Source organism: Apteryx rowi, unplaced genomic scaffold, assembly GCF_003343035.1.
Source record: "Apteryx rowi isolate R43461 unplaced genomic scaffold, aptRow1 scaffold_161, whole genome shotgun sequence".
Taxonomy (NCBI): Eukaryota; Metazoa; Chordata; class Aves; order Apterygiformes; family Apterygidae; genus Apteryx; species Apteryx rowi.
Window position 1 is genome coordinate 1,242,828 of NW_020447875.1, and position 22,409 is coordinate 1,265,236.

The following is a 22,409-nucleotide window of genomic DNA, read 5'->3' on the forward strand; positions in this document are numbered from 1 at the left end:
TGCAGGTAAAAATACTGAATCATTCCTCAAGCCATCTGCATCCTTGAATATTTTAGACAAAGTGGTATTTGCATATGTGGAGCACATTGAAGGGAAAATGTATTTTAACTCCTCAGAGGACATGATAATTACAGGAAACTTAGAATTTATAAGAAGCAGACTGCACCTGGTATGAACAGAAGTGCACATTTTTTTTTTTAAGTTGAGGCAGGATGGGTTTGTTCAACCTCCCAGCTAGCCTGGCTTGTGAACAGTCCTTCTGGATAGGTCTCCCAGGTTACAAACTTGTTGGTTTTATCTTAGGTACCGTTTTCTTTGTCTCAAGTTCACTATAAAACCAGTGTAGTTTCACATTATAACACAAGGTTCCACACCGTGCTTTGATGCACTATTTGCAACTATGTGTTCAGTCCAAAGTATAAAAATCTTGAGTTCCAGCTAGAATCCTTATTTCATAAGACCCAGCTTCTATAAATACTCACTTCTTTCCTTTTGATTTTCACACATTTCACTGCTCTTTTTCACTTTGTTATGGAGATAGGAGGAAGGGGCTTTCATAAAACTTAGTAATAAGATCAATCCCCTGCATCAGTTTGGAAAGAAGCTAAGCAGCATCCACAAAAATGCCAAATTAGACAGGTTTTCTGAAACACTGCTACCATGCAGAAAATCTTGTGGAGGGAATTATAATAGTAGCTTCTAATCACTTTTCTTCCAGCACTCCAATGTTGAAAATCATCTCCTGCAGAGGGGATGGAAGGACTCTGCATTCAAGCAGTTAAACCTAAGGAGCTGCAGGTGGGCAGGAATAATGAATTGCACCAGTGCAAGGCAGTGGTCAAGCAGCCTGTCTGCAGAGAAGGAGCTGGCAGTTATGGTGCACAGCTGAGCTGGAGCAAACAGCTCTGAAGGCACTAAACATCAGGCTAGGGCACAGGAACATTGCTGGGAGACAGAGCAAAATAATCTTTCCAGCACCTCAGCCCTGCCAAGGCCTCCACTTGAGTATCACATGCAGCTTTGAGCTATATCACTTGAGAAAGATGGTAGTCAATTAAAGAAAGAAAAATCCACAAGAGAGCAAGGAGAGCAGTCAAAGACCTAGGGCATGTAACCTGTGGGGAAGGACCTGCCTTCTGCTGCTGAGACAGGAGGATGCTGAAGAAAGGAGCATTTTAATAGCTCCTGGATTCTTTAGAAGTGGTTGCAAAAAAGTAAACAGATCTCCATGATAGGTAAGTTGTGAGCTACAGCAAAAAGACTCAGAACATTATGAAATACTTCCCAGTTGTAAGAATAGCAAAACATGGCAGTAGATTGCCCAAGGAAGTGGTGGCATCTTCACTGCTGGAGGTCTTTAAGAACAGATTAGACAAGCACCTGTCTCACATTACCCTCCCCAGGGCACAGAGATGGGCTGGGCAACCTTACCAAGCTCTTTTCAGGCCCATGCCTCTATATTCTACCACTGATTTAGCTTGCTATCCAACTGCTAATTTTTTGAGGGAATAGGAGAAGTGAAAATGTTACATGAAGTTGAAATTCATTCAAGATTATGCTAAAAACAGATAGCAGCACATCACAACACCTTCCTATAAGGCCGACTACCATTCTTTATTCTACACTGAGCACTAGCTGTCAGCAAATAATAGATATAAGCATTTCTAGATTAACTAATTTATTTAGCATTAGATTGGTCATGCAATCCACTTTTTAAAAATAAACTTCCCACCATCAAAGCATGTTCTCATCACTTATCAGCATTTCCACACAAGCAATTACATTGGCCCCAAATATAATACGCTAACACAACAAAACTGGCAATTCTTTCTCATTCCATTGTCTATCTTGTTCATTTACACAGTATCAGAAAAGTTACTACACAAGCAGGCTTAGTCTTAAGTAAGTGTGTACATTTAAACAAGCAGTCCATAAACCTCTATTTAGTCACTGACATCTTTGCTAGTACAAGCAAACAGTGCTGACAGTACAGGATTTTTTGCACATTAAGGGGTAAAAGGAGTCAGATATAGAGGACATAGCACTAATTTGAGATAGCCTATTAGAGATATGACATTCTTCCATATTATTATTAATAAGAGTCCAGCCCCCATTGCTCTGAGATCAATGAGCTTCTATAACAGGCTTATAAAATACTTTGTGTTACAAGTCAAGAGCACCATTTGTCTGGAAGCATCACCACGCACCCCAACAGTGCAGCATATACAGCTCTTGAATTAAAGGAAGTACAAAGCTTCCTACTTACAGCCTAGTCCTCATCCAGCCTCAAAGCCAASAGCCAGCAGATATCTGCAAAGCCAAACCAGACACAAGCCCTTTAAATATCTCATTTCTTCAGGCTCCAAGCAGGCAAAGGTGATGAATAATTTGCCTGCGAGCACCTTAGCACAGGTCTGGAGCAGGCAGGTTGACCCTGCTCAGTATCCACAGGCTAGCTGGCACACAGCCAGCGCAGCTCCCTGAGGCTGGCAACCCACCTCCCCCAGGTGAGACAGACTCACCAACCCACTCACAGGTGCTGAACCACCATCACTACTCTTAAAGACCAATCTATTTATCCTAATCTTAAGGAGTAGGATTCACATCCCTCCCTGTCCTTTCTCCCTGAGCTCCTAATCACTCCAGAGTTAATTTTCTCACAAGCCATAGGCCTCCTAACGCTGTTTCTTCTCCAAAAAACACTACATAAAGTCCCCTGTGGGACATTAAATGAAATTTTGGCTATTTAATCAGAAGTGTTAGCATGTCTTAGCATGAGCATGTGGTGCAAATAAGGAACTGGTTCCTATTGTGCATAATAGCACCAAGCCGCTGCTGAGGTTCATTCTTGGCAGCTAGCAGTTTAACTGTTCTTTATTAGTGTGTAATTACTTTTTCCTTGCAGCCAAGATGGTGAAGATCTGAGCAGAGCAAATGAGGCACCCACCACTCCAGTGAGGGCGGGAGGTTGGTGCTGGCGCCTGTCTGGGATGCTGTGCAGGGCGCTATGGGTCACTGTGGTTCCCTAGGCAGATATGTCCTGGGGAGGAGACCACTACAGCAGGATTTAGTAAATCCTCCAAAGAGAGAGGTTTTTTTTGTTGTTTATTATATTATCTATTGTCCCATTTTGCTTGGTTTTGCTGATGTTTGCCAGCAAACTTCCACTCACTGTTAAAGAATACTCCAAGCCTCCTGAGCAACAGGGCAGTGCTGGAGAAGACCTGCCCCATAGCAAGCTAAGGAAAAGACTGCGAGCCATATTAATAGTATAAACAAAGCAGCTTTGATTTCTTATAAGTGAAAAGTGGGGTTGGTGGCAAGCTTCTTCCACCTAGAGGAGGCTGGTGGAGGAGATACGGATTTTGTAAACATGCCTGATTGTGGGGACTGGCAAAACCACAGAAATCAAGGACCCTGAGACCTCAGAGGAAGCCATATGGGGATTTTTCCCCTTTCTCTTTGTCTGGACACAGGTAAGAGTGAGCGCTTTGATGTGCTCCCTAGCAAAATCCTCCAGTGTTTTTGTTAAGGGATTTTATTGTTCAGCAGGTAGTTGGGGATTTGTGGTGGCTGTGGTGCTAGTTTATGTAAAGTTAGCATTTGTGAGCACCACAATTATGCCTTGGGGATTTTTTCTCTCTGGATACCCTGGTTTCTGCAGGTGTGGTAGCTGTAGTGCCTCTCAGTGTAATGCAGCTATTTGGAGCTAACACATATGCCTTGGCCTGCAAAGCCATTCTTGCACAGGTGCCTTTATTGCTGTGACTAGGTCAATTGATTTAAATGGGCCTAGTCCTACTGGTTAACATGAAGCAGAAGCGTAAGGTAGATCTTAACAGTGATGCCTCAGATACGTGGCTCCTAAACAACCACGGATTTTTTGCACTTTGTTCTTCAGACACCCACCCACTTCAGCTAGTTAAGTATGGCTTAAAGTGGTAATTGAATCATGAGATATTTGCAAATCTGGAGCTTCTCTGGCTTGTCCAGGGAGGGAGAGAGGATCCCTTGGCATCACTAAAATGACATTGTCTCAGCACAGCTAATGTGGGTACCAACACTGTTGCCCTGAAAGGGGCTAGAAGTGAGACTCTGCCTGCCTCGGGGCTGCAGTGTCACGGAGACATGGATGAACAGCTGTTGCCTTTGTGCACAATGAGTTTAATTTCCCTGGATTAAAGAAAAAAGCTTTGCTTTGGAAGGAGTAGCTCTAAAGGACGTGGCAGATGATGAGGGCTGATATGATGAAGCTGATCCCTATGCATGGAGCTGTGGGTGAATGAACATGACTCAGTGGCTACTGGAGCACATCATCTCTAGGCGAGACTGCAGGCCATTCCCAGTTGTAAATCATACCAAAAGGCTTGCCTCTGCTTTTGAGTTACCAGAATACTAAAGTCCTTGTGACATGATAATTTCATTTAGGAGAGCCAATTCAGAGCCACCCAACATGGGGATAAGAGTGACAGTCTTTCCTGTTTGATAGACTTTCCCCATGTGTCCATATGTAGCTGCAATGATTGATTCCAACCAGTTTTGTATTATAGAGCAGATCATTATTTACAGTTTCAGACACAGGGACCAAGTGCTATGGACTGACTTTGCTGTTTCTTCTGCCAGTGCTTTAAATGGCAATGCTGCACTATAAATAATATTAAGTAGATGAACTGGTATTAAGATACTAGGAAGATCACTGGTCACAGCAGGCATGACATTTCTGAGTTCCTAAGCTTGATGCTCTTTTTAAGAATGACTAAAAACACAACTTTTCCATGAAAAGTTGTGATTGCCAAAGTAGCTTGCTGGCACTCAGGAGCAAAACCAGGCACGATGCTACTTTTGAGGCACTTTGGTCCATACCACTTGCTCCCTAAGCATTACCAGTGAGTGGAGCTGAAGGATCTAAAGCAGCCCCAGCACCTTAATTTTCTATTTAGAAACTAACTCAAGGTGCCGAATTCTTTGCTGCTTCTGGCATTCGTTATATGGCACCTGGTTATTTCTGTCAACCAGGTATATGCTTTTGACAACGGAAACAGAAGGTGCCAGAAACAGCAYGAGTCTCGGAAGCGGGGAGGGAAAGCAGAAACACCACTCTCTGTGTATGACCTGGCAATGGCAAATCACACCAAGGGTGGCATCTACAGCAATGTATAACATAATTGACCAATAAAACCCAGAGTCTTTCTGGAGCACAAAGCAATTCAAAGAGCAGGAGCGAAACCATCTGACAGACCCAAAGGCAATACCAAATTTGTCAGCACAACGCAGCCAAAACCTGCCAAGTGTCAGACGGCTCTTCTCCCATTGACTGGCAGCTGACGGTACCCGCTCTGTGCCCGCGGGGTCTAGCGCCAAGAAAAAAGATGAAGTGGAAAGGGGAAAGAAAACAAGCCATTCAACCCTGAATGCACATTAATCTTTGTCRAAACCAGAGTTTCAAAGGGAAAAGTGCATTTCTCTGAAGCTTTGTTATTTATGTTATCGGCATATAACACTCTGGAACTGTGAGCTACAATATTGCAGGCAGACAAAACAAAGTATCCGATATTTTCCATTACAGGAGGATCTCTATGTTATTTAGCAGGAACACATGCTGCTTAATACACCGCAGTCAATAAACACCTTGATATACAAGTTACGGCTAGATTCTTGGTTTTGGTTACACATGCTGTGGATGGAGCACAGCTGGGCAGGGGCCTGGGGCACAATTTAGGGCTCCTGGAAACACCATGAAGTGCTGTGCTTTATCCATGTCACCCCATGCTGGCCCATGCCCCAAGCATGCGAAGGGACGTGGGCACTGAAGCTCTCTTTTCCTGGCTATGCCTGGTACAAAGGGGCCAGAGCTGGTGAAAACTCTAATCCACTGTATTTATTAATCTTACTTTGTACTTTCATAGCTTGCTATCCATTATGCTGAATTTCATCCAGAGATGAGCCATGTATACAAGAATCTGAAACACGATGGTATCAGCTCCAGCTGAGTAATGCTGGCAGATGGCAGAAGATGGCTGAAAAAGTTGCTGCAATTCTTATTGCAGACATGGCTCTGGCAGACTAGTCTCTGCTACTCTTTCTCTTTTGATAAATTCATATATTTGTGTGTGCGTGTGTATAGATATATTTATATATATATCTATGAAGTTAATTTTATACATGTGTTCAGAATTGGGTTGCTTTGACTATTCTACTCCTCTGTTCTGTTTCTTGGTCCATGCTCCCATTACCTGATTGATTGATTGCCTGCCAACAGTGACCAAGTTCTGGCATGTGTTTCTGTTCTCTTCCACTCCGGAAGGGCAGAAGAGCAAGCAGTGAACCTTTTTGCTGTATTTTTAATTACATACACATACATTATAATATACTCATGCTCCAAGGAATGTATTCCATGTTGTCCTCACCCTCCACCAATCTTTGTTTAATCTTTGTTGAATCTTCTGGCCAGAAGTTTTACTTCCCAGATATGAAGCAAAATTTTGCTTATGTGGAGGTTTCAGTCTCGTCAGTACAAATTCACACATTTTCTGGAACTGACATCTTTAAATTCCAGATATAACTAGACTAAGTAATTATTTTATTCCTATTTTTCTCCTTTTAGTTCCTTATCATTCTCTTGTTCTTGGTTTCCAACGCAGCTGAAGATTTTTGTTCAAGACATCACCATATTGTACAGGCGCATATCAGGGAAACCAAATTTCTTTTTATAAAAGCAGAATTAACTTTCACCATCGTGGTTCTAACAACTGTTTTCTACCTGAAATGATTCTGAAAGGGAGGAAGGACATTCTTGGTGCGATTATTGTTTTACAGTGTAACTTTAAGAACAGTCTGAGCTGTCTCATCAGTTACCTTTGGTATGTGATACCTTAGGTACCTCTGGACCTGCTTGTTCACAGTGTCTCACTGTCACTGTGCTCTAGGTCCAGCTGTGCATCCTGCTAGGGCAGTCTCATTGCTATTTTCCCCTTTACAAGAAGATACTTTTGTTACTTGAATGCAACACCTATCTATATAAGCTGTGTACACCGGTAATCTCACTAGCAACAAGGCAGACACAGCTGCTGAAAATCAAATTCTTCACCAAGAAAATACACAACCTGTGCACAAGCCAAGAGTCACGACACTGCATGAAGACTCAGGAGTGTACGTTGCTTTGGAAGCAGGCGCCTGCACAAGGATCTGCTGGGAATCCCCCACTCTTTACTTTCAGGGGCTTCTCTTAAAAAAGGGAGTGGCACTGTGTTAATTGAGCTTGCATGCTGCTCTGCAGGCCTCTGCCTAAGAGCATGCCCTCAGACGCGTGCAGAAGCTGAGGGATGGCTTACCACTCATTACTTGCAAATGGGTGCTTATTATTCAGAGCCCTCCTGYACTTGCTCCCTAGCACTGCCAAGTGTCCATCTACCAAGCTGGACACTGGTGATTCCTAGCACCTTCTTTCCTTTCCTTGCTGCTGCGCTGTAGAAAACGTGGTGGTGTCCTCACTTTCCCTGCAGCTGCCAGGTGGGTCTGTGCTTCACTTGCAGCAGGAGTGGTGGGACAGAGAGTGTTATTCAGGACCTGCTGAAGCCTGGCCTTCAATGAGCCACAGCCTTCTCCAGCCGGGGACTCCCTGGTCCCTGCTGCTCTGGGTCCCTGCTCAAAACTTTTTGGTTGCCATCTGCATCCTACTCTAGCACCACCGGCTTTTTGCAGCGCTTCGCTTAATTCACACAGGCAAAAGTCCTAGGAAGGTGGATGCTGGATGGGTTTTGTCACTCATCTCTATGTGCCAGGCAGCCTGCTCACTCTCAGGGACTGAGCCATTAATACCCTTCCTCTGAAGCACGCTTTCTATCACAATCTTTTGCTCTGATGGTCTTCTGCATTCAAAGATAGGATTATGGCCTCAGTGTGTCTGCATCCTCACAGTGCACTTGCAGAAAGCAAAATACAAACTCCAGGTAACAAACTCGCACTAGGCTAGTCAGCACATCCCTGACCTTGGGAGCAATTCACTGTGTCAACAGCAAAATCACAAGCCAAGTCTTCTAACTGACAGGAAAACTGTTACTGGTTTGGAGTGAATCTTTCTGAACTTTTTTTTTTTAAAGCTATCGTTGTGCAAAGCCAGGAAATCATTGGCCATTTGAYAGCCATCAGATCTTCAGTCTAACTCTCAAATATTAGCCTTTAACTGGCTAACACCGCGATCTGCCTCTAGAGGACAAGTTTTACTAAGTTCAAATACTTCAAAAAGATGGCAAGGTCCTCCCTTTTGTCCTTGAAGAACTTTGCTGATATGTTTAACATTTAAAAATTTTAAGGTTTRGGATTTCAACAGGAAAGAACACTGGTAATTTTCTAAATAACTACTTTATAACTACCAAATGGGAACTGGCTCGCCTCCAGGAGCTTTTGGACGGCAGTACTGCATTCATAATTTTAGCCATAAAAAGACACCAGGGTTGCATGCCCAAGTCTGAATTATGGCAGATGCCACTGGGATGTGATTTTTTCAGACAGAAACAATGCATGTAATGTTCCTTTCTTAGTAACATGCATCTTCCTGATGCTGCTGTTCCTTCTGTATAATATTGTTGTGCATAAGCCAGGCATGCTGTTTTGCTGAATCACATATTGGTAATTCATTCGTCACAGCCATCCTGATTGTTTTATATTGAACACAATGAAAGAAAACTAAGCAAAGACATTTTAAGCCCTGGAGCCTTTATGCACAAGACTGAGCTGCCTCCAAAATCATGCTGTCCCAGAAAGGTCTCTGGTTGCATGGCACCAGCTCGTATTTATGATATGCTACTGTATAATTTAGCACAGAATAATTTTAAGAATCTTCTGGGAATATATTACTTTTGCACTTAAAAAAAAAAGATATTTCAGATAAAGATATTTCTGCTCAAGGACTTGTAGATAAGCAATGACTGTGCAGCCCAATCCACTTCTGCCTATTAGAAGCCAGTACCCTGAAATGGGGGAGGAAATGTTAGAAAAACCTGACCTTTCCCGTCAAATCTCCCTGCTGACCCAGCACTGACAGCTTCACCACTGCAACTGAGGGAGGAGACCTGCAGCTGAGAAATGCATTAGCCCTGCAGTCACCTTGCAGGGGTAGCTATAGGAAGACAGTAAAAAGTAAGATGGGTGGATATACCTATCACCTTCTCCCCAGTGATTACTCCAATAGCCTTTTTTTTTTTCAAGGAAAAATCTGCAAAAGCTTCTTATCAGCCTGTTCCCAGTCTGAACTATAAAATCAGGTAGAATTCTTGCTACCGTTGTAGCCATCATACAGCTGCCAGACTTTTCAGTTTATGGTCTTACTTTACCTGAAAGCGCATCACTTGGGAAAAGGATGGCTACACATACTCTGAATTTCAACTGCACTTAATCAGCAATTTTTTTTTACAGGTTCAAAGAGTTGTAGGAAATGGGTAAAAATATCAAGTACAATACATTCATAAGCATGCATTCTCACCTAGTGAAGACAGTATCTTAAATCTTCTTTTTTGTACTATTTAGCAAACCTGCCATATGAATACTATTCTATTATCTTTAATTTCAACAGGAAGTATAGCCACTGAATGTTATATTAACAACTGGCTTTTTTCAGTAGCTGATGTAGCTTTAGTCAAGGCAAGTTGTGCAAGGCCAAACAATTGCAAATGAAAACAACTAAAGCAAAGAGGAATGTTGAGTGTATTAGGGTTTTAGGTAACTATCAGTATTAAAAAGTTTAACAAACACAAAGGACATAGTTGTACATCAGGTTCTTTCTTCATTTCTGTAATATACTAATACATTATGAAATTCATGTGCTAACAAAATAATAACAAACAAATGTAAACGGTCATATACACTGAGGCTGATAATTTTCCAGTTCCTATCCATTATGTTCAACAACTAATCAAGATGGCTCAAGAGCCTGACCCTAATTTTGTAAGCTGATCCATGCACACAGCTTGTAACTGAAGTCAGAACAGCTCTAGGCGGATGCAAGATCTGTGCTGGTGGATCATTTTACAGGATGGGTCCTTTGTTAGGAAAATCTGGACTAATTATGTTGACAAGTGGAAACCGGTTACTCATGAGGTTAAATTATCTGGGAAGCAATCAGATTATATTACTGACTCCCAGACCTTGTGTAAGAGTGTTTCCCCAGAGCAAAACCATTAAGCTGTGGAGTAGCTTCCTTCAAGCATTTAAAACTTGTGTAATTGCAGATTATTCCCTTAGGCCCCATAAAAACATGTTCTAGCTGCACAGTTTAGAAAGTCATGAATAAATACAATGGAATTTCAAAAATTTGCATTTACTCTAATTCTCTTCTACTCTATAATTTTGATTTGCTAACATTTTACTAGAGAATGAAATGGCAGAAATCTGAGTAATTTTGGTTGTCATTAAAATACTGTATATAAACTGGTAAAGTCAGAGTAAGGCATTYGCAACACAAGCTTGAGGAATGTACATTTTCATGCCCAGTGGAACTAACGTTTCAATTTCTTCCCAGAAGCAGTGGAATGTTTTTTGCATATAAATCTCCAAACAGTTTTTAAATATTACAGATAAAAAGCATTATTTAATACATCAGTTTTAAAAGCATTGGCTTGGTGTTTCCTTCCATTTCATCTACTGCAGGACTATGATTCTGGAAGGAAGCAGTTCAAAGAAATGTCATGACATACAGAAGACACCCACTTCTGTAAAACCAAATTAAATAGGATTTGTTTCAAATGCCATCTAGAAACACCGTATAGATGTATATGAAGTATATGCATTATGGTAGGTAGTTATTCATTCTCATGTTTTCACCTGTTGGTATTACTGCAAATAACACTGTTTCCATGACATGCCTTATGGAACAGTTTACTATTTTCATAAGCAGTCACATGCATTGAAGGTAGAGTCACCAGCCAGTGCATTTGGCACCCCAAAGCAGAGCCAGAGAGGCCAAGCTTACGAATCTCTCTTGCTGAATGACAAATTAGCTGGTGTATGAAATGATAGATCTCAGCTGAAACAAGGAAGCAAATGACCTAAGACATTTCTTCGGGAGCTGCTTCTGCTTCCTGAGTGTGTTTCTCTTCAGGCTGGCCATCGTGGACAGGAGATGGGTTGCGGCTGGGCTTGTTGCTGTCATGAACGCTGTGACCGCTTGCGCTGCCAAGGCGAGTGGAYGCCACCACGGCTTTTACTGCAGCCTGAGAAAGAGAGCATCAAACAGATGTTCCTCAAATGACACAGTCAGTATACAACCTTAGCATCAGGCAGCTAGTGAATGCTACTGCGTTTGGTCTTTGTGGTAACATCACATTCGGACACTTGCATGGGCCCAGTTAGACTGAGAATGCCATCTGAAATACTGTATGGAGGTTTAAAAGCGCTGCTTTCCTAAGGTCTCAAACCTGGCCAACACGAACAGACTCTTTTTCAGCTGCACATATGCCTGTTTTATTTTTAAAAACTACCAGGGACCACCTCCATTTAAGTTAGATGGTAATGATAAAGTGCTCTTCCATCTCAATAATGTGGTTATCACCGATTATTTCAGGGAAAATTAACAAAGGGAACCAATATTTATCAATACTGCATATGTCAAGTACAATGGCACAGAACATACTGGCAACTGCCTGTATATATATAGATGCTGGGGACTGGCTCTTGTATCATATAAAACGTCACAAAGTGAAGACACTCATTAAGACAGTTAATTTAGCTCTTGCCTTGGAAAGTTTATTGTCTGAAAGAAAACATGGAGGTGAGGAGAAGAAACACTAATCTCTGTGTATGACACAACTCTAGCTATTGTTGACTCGGGTAACTTTTTGCATAGGCATCACAGAAAAAGCAGGTCTGCAGAAGGGATGAGAACGACTATAACAAGTTTTGTGGATGGCTTGGAGAGGTAACCATGCCAAAAAAAAGTGTAAAGATGCTAATGAAAAAGACTAAATAAAAGTTGGTGTCAAAGAAGAATCAGCTAATGTGGAATGTGAAGTCAAAGTAAAAGGCAGGAGTCAAAAACAGTGGCAAAAATTTTGAAGCTGRGAGTCTTGGACCTGTTAAAGGAAAATTGCACGCATGCATACCAACGGTAAGATGATTTGGGAAAATAGATTAGAAACAGAATAGGCCATTCAGTTGTATTAGAATGCATAAAGATATATGTAATGCCCTTTACTCTTGATATGTACTCTTGAGCCATGTGGATGTATATGAAACAATTTCAACACAGTACATGACAGACCAAATCATGACTGATTTGATGTTTTGAGCTTTAGAGTTATTCTATACAAATATGTCTTTAAACATAAAGGAAGAGTATTATGCTAGTCTTGTATGCTGGGCAAGAGAGGGTATTATTCTAATAGAACAGCTAAAGAATGGATTCACTAGCTGATTTTCTGTTCTTGTTTCTATGGGGAGGAATTAATTACCTAAAAACTTACAGTTTTTTATTAACCATATATACATCTCTGTGCGTGTGTGTGTGTATATATATATGTATATGTAAGCACAAAACTATTAACTACATATACAATAACTACTAACTCTAGTTTATTATTATTAACTAATAATTAGAGATTTGATCACTTACTCTGACAGAAAAGCAGTAAAGAAATAAACATAAAAAAGCAACAGCGTTTAAACTCAAAAGTACAAATTGTTTAACTACATGGGTCTAAATAAACTGGGCTTAAAAAAATTTAGTTGGCAATTCAAAGGTGTGAAAATAAAACACAGAATCGAAATCAAAACATGCAAAAAGCGCACACAGTCCTTTCTGACCTCCTGGGCAGGAAATCTAACAGCTCACTCAGAAATAATGAATTTTATGACTCTGCTCATGCTCTGAAATCATTTTGATATAATGATGCTGCATGGCATCTTCAGTAAATACAGGGCAACCTTGCTCTAAGGCTACAGAAGTCTTTCTGAAGAGAACAATGTTAATAGACACACTTGGCCAGTTCTGCATGGGCAAAGTGTCACTGTGAATTATATGTGCAGCATCCAAGACTTTTGTAAATGACAAAACGTTTTTTTTTTGCCCTGTAGAGATTCTCTGTCACAGTTCCCTAACATTATTGAAAAAACGAGCAAAAATAAACATCTAAGGGTCATTTATTACTTGTGAATTTGGTTTTGCATGGGGTTGTACAGCTCCCAGACAAGATGCTTTTTATTCTTATTCTCCTGGGCTACAAAAGCAGCTTCAGTGCAGCTGTTGGTAATAAGCTCTGTGCAGAAGTAAGCCTGAAGTCTCTTCTAAGCAGACACAAATCTTGAACAACTGAAGAAGGGATTAGGGGAGAAGGAAGTTTCCTATTGTCACATCAGTTAGGAGCCCAACTGCCTGCCATTTGCACCTAAAAATCTTTTTCTTGCTACTTCCCATGGCAGCTACATAGTTTAGTTGGTAAAGGAGCAAACTGGTGACTCAAAATCTAATTCAATTTTCACTGCAGGTCCCCACCTGCACTCCTGCCATATATTGCTCAGTTTCCAGATAAGGAATATAATTGCTCATTTGCTATCAGAGGTACTTGGGAATGCATGTTTTGGAGCTGTTATTCTCAACTCATACATTTTATGAAGTATCTAAAATGCTGACTCTAGATCATACAAAAGAATGGCTTAAGTTCTGCTTTGTATTGATAGGTAAAGAAACTGTGGGTGGCTTACAGACCAAAATATGCAATGGAAGATTAGATATCTTCTCAATTTATGGACATATAACCTCATGAGGAAACTATTCAGAATTTTTTTGCTTCTGTTCTGCACCCTAAAGATGCAGCAAGCAGTACTAAACAGGACGGATGGATGGACAGACGGAAGGAAGGAAAGGATTTGGGAAAGCTGTGTTCATTCTCAGCAGTTTTGTCTGTGCAGAGTTTTCAGTCAACCTCATGTGTTTATTTGTCTGTCTGCAGACAATGACAAAATCAGCTTCAATGTTTTCATCCTCATCAGTCATCTTAAATAAAAAGGTTCTATATTGTTATGGAACATTGTGCAAGGCTTCTGTAGGTGACTAATGTTGCTGCATTCTTTTGTAGCCAACACAGAGATTATGTTCAGAGACTTGCCTTAAGTTTACGCCGAGCATTGAATTCTTGAAGTTTCTTTTGTGCATTGTCCATATGTGCAAAGTTTGCTGCCTTCCCTGTGACCCATGGGTGCTGCAAAGCCTGCAGAGTGGTCAGGCGTTTCTTGGGGTCCAAAACAATCAACTTCTTAACCTGCATCACAAGAGAAGAAATACGGAAGACTCTTAAACTTATTCTCCAGTAACATTTCCCAAATTTTGCATTTTTGTGTTTTGGTCTTGGTTTGCCCAAGTTCAGTGAAAGATGTTCTGAGAAACCAGTAAGAATTTGCATTCAGGTCTTTGTGTGTGTTTTGATTTTGGTATTTTTTGGTCCTCTGTAAATAACATCTGAATAAAAAAGCTACTACCAGAGGAGAGGGGAGAAAAAGAATCAAACGGTGACCACTATTGGAAAGAATATTTACCAGTGCAGCTGGGCTATATCTATATAGACTATTGTATGACTAGTGTTACATAAACACTAATAAATTCTCAGAATATCCCTGGTCAGGCAGTTCTTTTAGCATCAGTCTCACTTTTGGAATCAGACAAGGTTTAAACTGGATTAGAAAGCTTAAATTCTAGTCTATGCAATTGCTTTGTGGACTTGTACCATGCAATCACTGCTAGATAGAGAAAAAAATTAGATGTTTCTTTCAGTCTCTGCATAACCTAGTATACATATGAACTATAAAGTACTGTACAAGTATTTCTTTCTTAGACCACTCTGAAACTAGTGCCATCTACATCATCGCTTCTACCACTGCGATGAGGGAGCTGCACCTCTCCAAGCCCAACAGTAGGAAACTTTTGGAAATGTGGCACTATAGACGTATCTCCGAGGTGGAGCTGCAGCGGACCGCCGGGTATGTACGGATGCCCAGCCAAGCTGCCTTTCATGGGGGTTGCTGTACATTTGGACAAGTGATGTTTTAAAAAAAGGGTGAGGATGGAGTGAAGAAGTTCAAGGTTGATACTGAGCAGAGCACAGTATCCTGACTATGCATCCTCTGGGAGCCGGGTGCAAGTGACAGCACAGGGCTCCACTAAGGCTCCACGGCCCAAGTGCAAGGGGAAGACATGCTTTAGGACTGTCTAAAATTCCTGCTCAAAGAGTCCCTTCAACTATTAAAGAAAGAGACCCTGAAAAGCGTGCATGAGAGCTGGTATGGCGACGTGCAGTCACTCAGCTGTCAGTCCACCAAAGAAGTCTAAACAAATCACTGCAGCAAAACACCCCCGTACTCCCCACAGCACGAGTTTTGTCTTCAGAGCCACAGGCTTCATCCTTATCTAGAACTTGCTATTAAGTCTTCAAAACTGAAATTCTGAGCTTCATTGTAGTGAAATGGTAGGGACCAGTCTGGATCAAAGCTCTCTGCATACAGTGAATATGCAGCTTTGCCGCAGACTGCTGTTTATCTGACTTTTGATGACACAAGACACTAAATGATATTTTCTTGAGCTTAGAAAAACTTAAAATCTAATACAACAACAAAAAAGTACTTCAAACTTCAACAGTGCCTTTCATTTGAAGCATCCTGAAGTACTTTACAAACATTAATTAGTGTAGTATTTTATGGGACAGTCTGTATAAGCAATATGGAACTGAGCAATTGTTTCTTCAATGTTAATGAAGTAACTGAATTGCCCAAGTATTGTTGACAAAAATCAAACTCAAGCATATTCATCTTTGTAGATYAGTGTCTCCTGGATCCAATTTACTTCATCCAGTAATAAAAGAATATAGTGCAGAGAGCATGCCAGCCCTTGCATTTTATTAATAGACCATACTTAATGGTAATGAGTCTTCCCTCATCTATTGAGAAAGAACTTAAATGGACAGAAAAATGCAGTCAGCAAGAAGAGGGGGCTTCACTCTTTATCGTCTTTTTTTAGTCTTCCTCTGAAGTTCAGATTTGAAAACTGCACAACATGTAGGGCTTGTTTCTATGTTTCCTTGAAGGTGGATGTCCCACAAAAAGGAACGATGAAACACCTCAGAGCTTGAAGGAAAGCGGGCATATTTGAACACTGTGACAACTGCCAACAAGCTGTGGCTTAATTCACAGGAGGACCTGAACATCCACAGTTTTGAGTGTTCAGTACCTTGCAAAATTACAGCACTGGATTCCCAGAGGATGTTTTACAGCCGCATAATATACCCAGGGATAAGAAGGAAAAAAAMCAGAGAGTCATATGAACAATTAACTAACCAATTCCCCCCCCCAAGCAACACCCTTCCTGCCAAAATGCACACTGTCAATGGAAGAGATGCTAACATAATATATATCAGCAAAGATACTATGCTCTCATTTTTGTTGTACTTACTAAATCCTTAGCATTCAGAGACACATCATCCCACCAGGGGGAAACAAAGTCATATTCACAGTTCAGGATCCTCTTAAACATGTACTGATCTCCCCTTTCATCATAGAACGGTTCAAAGCCACAAAGTCTGCAAGGATAAAAAAGCAAGAGAGAAGTTTATTGAAGATTAATTGGTTTCAAGCTGTGAGAAACAGTTCCCAGTAAGATCTTTCCGCACTTCACATCCTGTCCACCACTTTAGGGAACTGGATCTGGATGCACACTTGAACTTCACACTCAACTGCTAGCTCTACGATAGAGCAAACCAAAATGTTGGCTATAAGCATTCACAAGCATTGGGAAAGGCTGATCAAATTGTAAATTTTCTGTTGTCATGTATCTCTAGTTAGAACTGTTTATAAAGGGACTTTACATAAGGATAGCTACAAAAAGTCAACCCAAAAGCTCCTTAAGTTTTTCAGCCTCTGACTAGCTAAAAGCAGACATCTCGGAAAGAGTAGAAAAACAGTGATCCGTGGCTCAGGGACTTCTTGAACTAAAAATTACATGTTTATATTTAATAGACTTCCACAGACCTTTTTCCTCCTGAAATTTTTAGGTCCCTTTTTGAGTGGATACAAACCTCTAGCACCCACACCAGCTTGTGGCACGGCACTGCGCAGCCCCACTGCACACCATGCAAGCAGCCACCTCCAGGGCTTTGCCTGGAACCTGCAACTCAGTAGTTTTGTTTGATGACCCCAGAGCTTCTTCTGGAGAAAACCAGCAAACAATTGATCTCCATTTACCTTCTACATGTCATGAAATATTTCTAGCATATCTTTCATCTGCTGATCTCAGGCTTAGACTATTTAGTCACTCCTCATTCTGAAGCCTGTGCTCATCCCTGCCCTCTTCTGTGAGTCTTTTCCAATTCTATGTCTTTTCGAAGTGGGTGCAAACACTATTCAGTGTGGGCACACCATGGAGTTGCATATTAGCATAATGATGTTTTCTATTTTAGTCTTCATTTCTTTGCCAATAATTCCTATCACTGGATTCACTCTTTTTTTTAGATTGTTTCTGAGCACCGAGTTAAAATTTTCACAGAGTTATTACCAGAATCCCCAAATCTCATTCCCAAGGAGCAAGACCAACCATTCACTCTTATGCTCTGTTTTCCACCTTTTATCTGGTGCTAAGGCACCAGAGGACATGGAAAATAATGAGAGGTTACATGCCTCTGTTAGGAGTTCAGTTATTTCACCCTTGAATTCATTTAGACTATGTGGGTTAATGGGTTAATACTATCTCGTCCTTTTGATCCATTGTTCTGTTGTCCACAGATCTTCTGATGCCTTCCCTTATAGAAGAGTTTTCCACCCTCAAGGCAGGTAAAAAGCATGAATTTAATATTTCAGCTATGACCTTATCTTCTTTGACTTCCATTTCACACCATGCTTGTCACTGGCTCTACAAACTCTATAGCCAGCTTCTTCCTTCTGAAGTCTCTCTAGACAGAGTGTAAGATCACTTTCGGGAAAAAAACATGTATCAAATAACACCTTGCAAATTATCTGAATGAAGATTTAATTTACAGATTAGGTACATTCCATAAAACTTAATGGGGAATGCAAATTCATAGAAATGTTTTCCACTTATGTAATATCTTTCCTGTTGCTTCAATGCACTTTAAATCATGCCTGCACACGTAGTCAGATGTTTTAAAGTGATTTTCTATTTAACCAATAAATATTCTCCACTAAAAATATATATATATATCCGCTGTCCTGTTTCAGGAAAATGCAACAGGCAACACAAGATGACAGGAAAACAACAGTGAAATATAAAGAAAAAGAAGAATACAATTCTGGCAAAAGTAAGCTTACATTTTAACATGTTTATTTTTTTTAAAGGCAATCATTGTGCTTACTGTCTTGAAAGAGGGACAGATGTTCAAGGAACAAATGTTTTTTTGCATTCATGGGGTGTGGCCTGTGGGTGGAATGGCTGCACCATGTTATACTGCTACAGAGAACAGGTCTGGCAGAAATGGGTTAAAATACAGGGATCCAATCTCCGAATACAGTGCCCAAATAGGTGGGAGATGGCCTTGGTCACCCTGCTCTTTTGCCTTGTGTTTGCCTGCCTCTCCCTCTGTCTTTTCCGAGCCTGTTTCAATTAGGCTCCATTCCCCAAGGAATACCTTTGTTGAGCGGGGCTGTCAGGCCACTAACTGCTTCAGCCAAAACCACCTTCTGGTTACTAGGTAACTGATTATATATAGTGAGACCAAGGCTTGCATTGACTGTGTTGGAAATCTTCATTTATGTAAGTGCTTTCAGCTGAGATTTTTACAGTAGCTCCTTTTCTACACGTTGCACTTGCTGGCTCTGCCTTTCCATAGGCTTAAAATTGCGGTGCTTTGTGGGTGATTTCAAAATCACTACATGGGATATCTTTTCATGGTTCTGTTTCCTCTTGATCCTTCTGTTCTTTATCCTCTGCACTAACGCTTCTTCCCCATCTGAAATTAGTACAGCACCTAAAGCCAATCCTGAGCGTTACCTGGAATTTGAAACCCAGCAGATCAAACATATGCAACTTGCCCTCAGCACTGACAGTTCCCTCCTGCAAGGTGTAGAGCCATGTGGTAGTCAGGAGACTACGTGGCTTCCCCCTAGCATACTCTCTATCATCTCCCTTCTCATATTAAAGCATTTGAAGACACATTACAGACAATAATCCCAGACACAGAATACAAGTTCAGCACTAGAAACCTACCTGAGTTCAGGATGTTTCTCATCCTTGCACTGAATGCACAAGCAGTAAAATACAGGCTTTTCCTATTTGTTAGAGATCTGACAACTTGCTGCTTGTAAAGCACAAAGTGCTTAATTTGGGATGGAACCAAACCTTAACTCTCAGCACTGTATTTGCACCTATGAGCTAGTTTCCTTAGCTCCCATTTGAGCCAAATGATGCAAAATTCAGGATATAGCGTCTCTTCCTGCATAGCAAGTGAAATATTAAATGTAAACAGTGGGAAGAAAACCTGAAGTTCTCAGTTGGCTGAAGAATTAATTTCAGGAAGATCGACCAAAGCTCTCATAACAATACAACATAATTAAAGAGGAAACATACTAATGGCATCCAATCAAACAAGCAACATAAGCTTTTTCCAAATTTATGTCCATTTTGAATTTAACTCCATCCAGGACTTTGCAGAACCTATGCATTAGGCATGGCAGAGTTCTGGTTGAATATCACTGCAGTGATGGTTAGCTCTGCAATAAGATAGCACCCGTCACTGTAGACGTAGTGTGGAAAAATGCAATTACACACAGACTATACTGAATGCAGCCTCATCCATTTCAAATCCCCTTGGCTTCTTGTGGGTGTTTATAAATGTTGAGGAAATCTCTATTTATTTTGTCTACTGCAGTGATAGGCTCAGCTAAGTGATTTTCCACTTACTCCTAAAAATATTTTTATCATAACTCACTACTATCACCTATTGGAGTATTATAAGCAGTTTCTATGGATATGCTTCTACCTAAAAAGTAAAATTTTCCTTTTCATCAGACAGATTTTTGTCCATATACAACCTTAGATCAATGGAACTATAGGCGCGATTTTCAAATTAGGTAACTTAAACGAGGGTAAAACCCAGCGTGGCTGCTCTTGATTTCTTTTAAATCAGATTTACGTTGATTCATTTTAATTCAGTTATGTATTGAATAAAGAAAAATCAATGTAAACAGGTTTAAAATTCAATTAGAGTGACCAGACAGTGTTTTGTAACCTTTTAAGTAAGTTGGTGAAAAAAAACTTTAATTAAATCCAAGCTATTTTGACCAGAGGCAAGGCCTCTAGATTTGTTGACTACTATCTGCATCTCAGATGTGCGATAGTATTTCTAACATGGAATACAAGAGGACTGCTCTTCTCTGCTAGTACAATTGTAAATATGATTTTCCTGGAATTATGACAATTTACATCAGCATGTCTTAATATAATTTGCATCAGGAATAATAATAGCGCTGTCTAAGTGTGTGTCAAAGTTCTTCTTAAATTAATGAGAAGTAAGCATTGTATTGGTGAGAAGATGCAGCTCTACACACACATAATCTGTAGCATGGTAGTTAACTCTTACACCCACTCTATTTTTTGGGTACATACAGCCACATATTTTGAGACTACATATGTACATTCCCTCTACTAAAATACGAGGCTGAGACATGCAATACTGCCCTTAAGGCTGCAGGATTAATGAAGCAGTTACAGTACAGATGCCTTTCTGATCTTAGCTTCTAATCCATCAGAATTGTTGACCTACAAAGCCTTACACTCAATAAAAGAGTTTTAAGTGTGCAGCATTACTAAAGCTAAATGGAAGAGATGGCTAAGTGGAATAGAGTAGGACCTTTTTTTGCCTGGCTTATCCCTGTAGGTCAAATGGATTTTGATGGGGGAGGAGGAGGAGAACAGGAGGAGGAAGACTTAGRGGAGCATCTGTTCTGGCACTGTGTCCCACCCAGAACATTAGCTTGCACATTCATATTTATACCAATGTGGTAGGTGAACATGGCATGCTGGAAGGTTTGGAAAAGATGCATACTGCAAATACTAGGAAAAGATGCATACAGCAAATACCACTCTGTATATTCAAATAGGAGTTTGCTGTATGTTCTCACTTGAAGCTTACTTACACTTGAAAGCAAGTTCAGATTAAAGGCGTCTGTGAATTCCAAGTACTAGAGCTATCCCTGAATCATTCAATATTGAGGCAAGCCTGCGGCTCAGTCTAGACATTCTTGTCAATGGACACCAACAGGCACCCCTCCAATCTCACCGCCAGCCCTGCTGGCAGATTTGAAATCTCTCTGCCAAGCTTGGGCCACTAGAACTGTTCTAAGAAATGATCAGAAATGAATTAACTTTGGCAAACAACCCATCCTCCTCCTAGCCTTAGAAACAGTGGTGAAACAACTTTAGCCACTTGCTTGCAACAGCCTGATGTGGCCACCCTGTATCAGAGCAGGATGATAGCTGGGCCGGTGCCACAGAGTGCCTGTACAGCCCTGGAAAAGTCACTTCGACATGTTGATGAACAAACTCTATAAACTGAAATATAAATGGGATGATACTAAAGTTGGCACTATACAGGGTGTAAGAGCAGGCAATATTTGAGCTGTGATATCCTCTACAGACTTGAGCCAGGCCTTGAGATGAGGATTCACATTTGAAAAGGAGAAGATAACAAAATGACAACAAAATGATGACAAAGATGCAAAGCATGGCCTCCAAAACTGATCACTATTACATGCATGTGTTTTTTGACACATTATAGAGGAACACTGTAACCTATTATTTATAGGGACATGAAAGGAGAGCTACRATCTTATTGGAAGCTTATGTACAGAACAAAGGATGTTTTCTAATATTACCGGTAAAATACTTTGTCTGTCAGAGTGTTCATATATATCCTTAGAAGTACTTTTAATAGAAACCCTAGAAAATATAATTGTTTCTTACAAAGATATAAGGAAAATAATTCTTCTATTACACACTGTACTTGTTGGACACATTTAGTGAGTCCCAGAAGGGGAAAAAAAATGGGACTAAATACAGTCTTCTCTATTTTTATGTACATGTGTAAAATCCTGTTTTCTTCCATAAAAGGCATCCTGCAAGTACTGTATACAACTGCACAAGTCAGCTTGGCATCAGTGTTGCCAAGGGAATAACTGAAATTATTTGTTCTCCCATAAAGAGAAGTGTCAACAGAACAGATACAGAGTAATCTTCCCTTCTCAAAAATCTGCCTTTGACAGATACCACTGATACAATAAAATAATTGCAACCCTTACCAATCAAATTAGAACCAGCCATACTAAAGTTCAGTGTCTACCTTTAGACACGACTGTTTGAACATTTTGGTCTACAACTACAATTTCAACTSTGTAAAACATGTATGAGCAGCATCACTTACAGCCCT

General features: G+C 40.6%; 1 protein-coding gene across 5 annotated transcripts in view; it reads right to left on the reverse strand.

Annotated features, from left to right (window-relative positions):
* Positions 1-9,152: 9,152 nt before the first annotated feature.
* The window catches only part of CAMK4 (calcium/calmodulin dependent protein kinase IV), a 207,127-nt gene continuing 193,870 nt past the window's right edge, over positions 9,153-22,409 (reverse strand). For all 5 annotated transcript variants that reach the window (XM_026059868.1, XM_026059870.1, XM_026059869.1 and 2 more), the window contains 3 exons: positions 16,430-16,556; positions 14,097-14,249; positions 9,153-11,207 (listed from right to left, as the gene is read on the reverse strand). In XM_026059868.1, the coding sequence (XP_025915653.1) occupies positions 11,043-11,207; positions 14,097-14,249; positions 16,430-16,556 (445 nt within the window). In that variant the 3' untranslated portion in view covers positions 9,153-11,042. The remainder of the gene's footprint in view (positions 11,208-14,096; positions 14,250-16,429; positions 16,557-22,409) is intronic.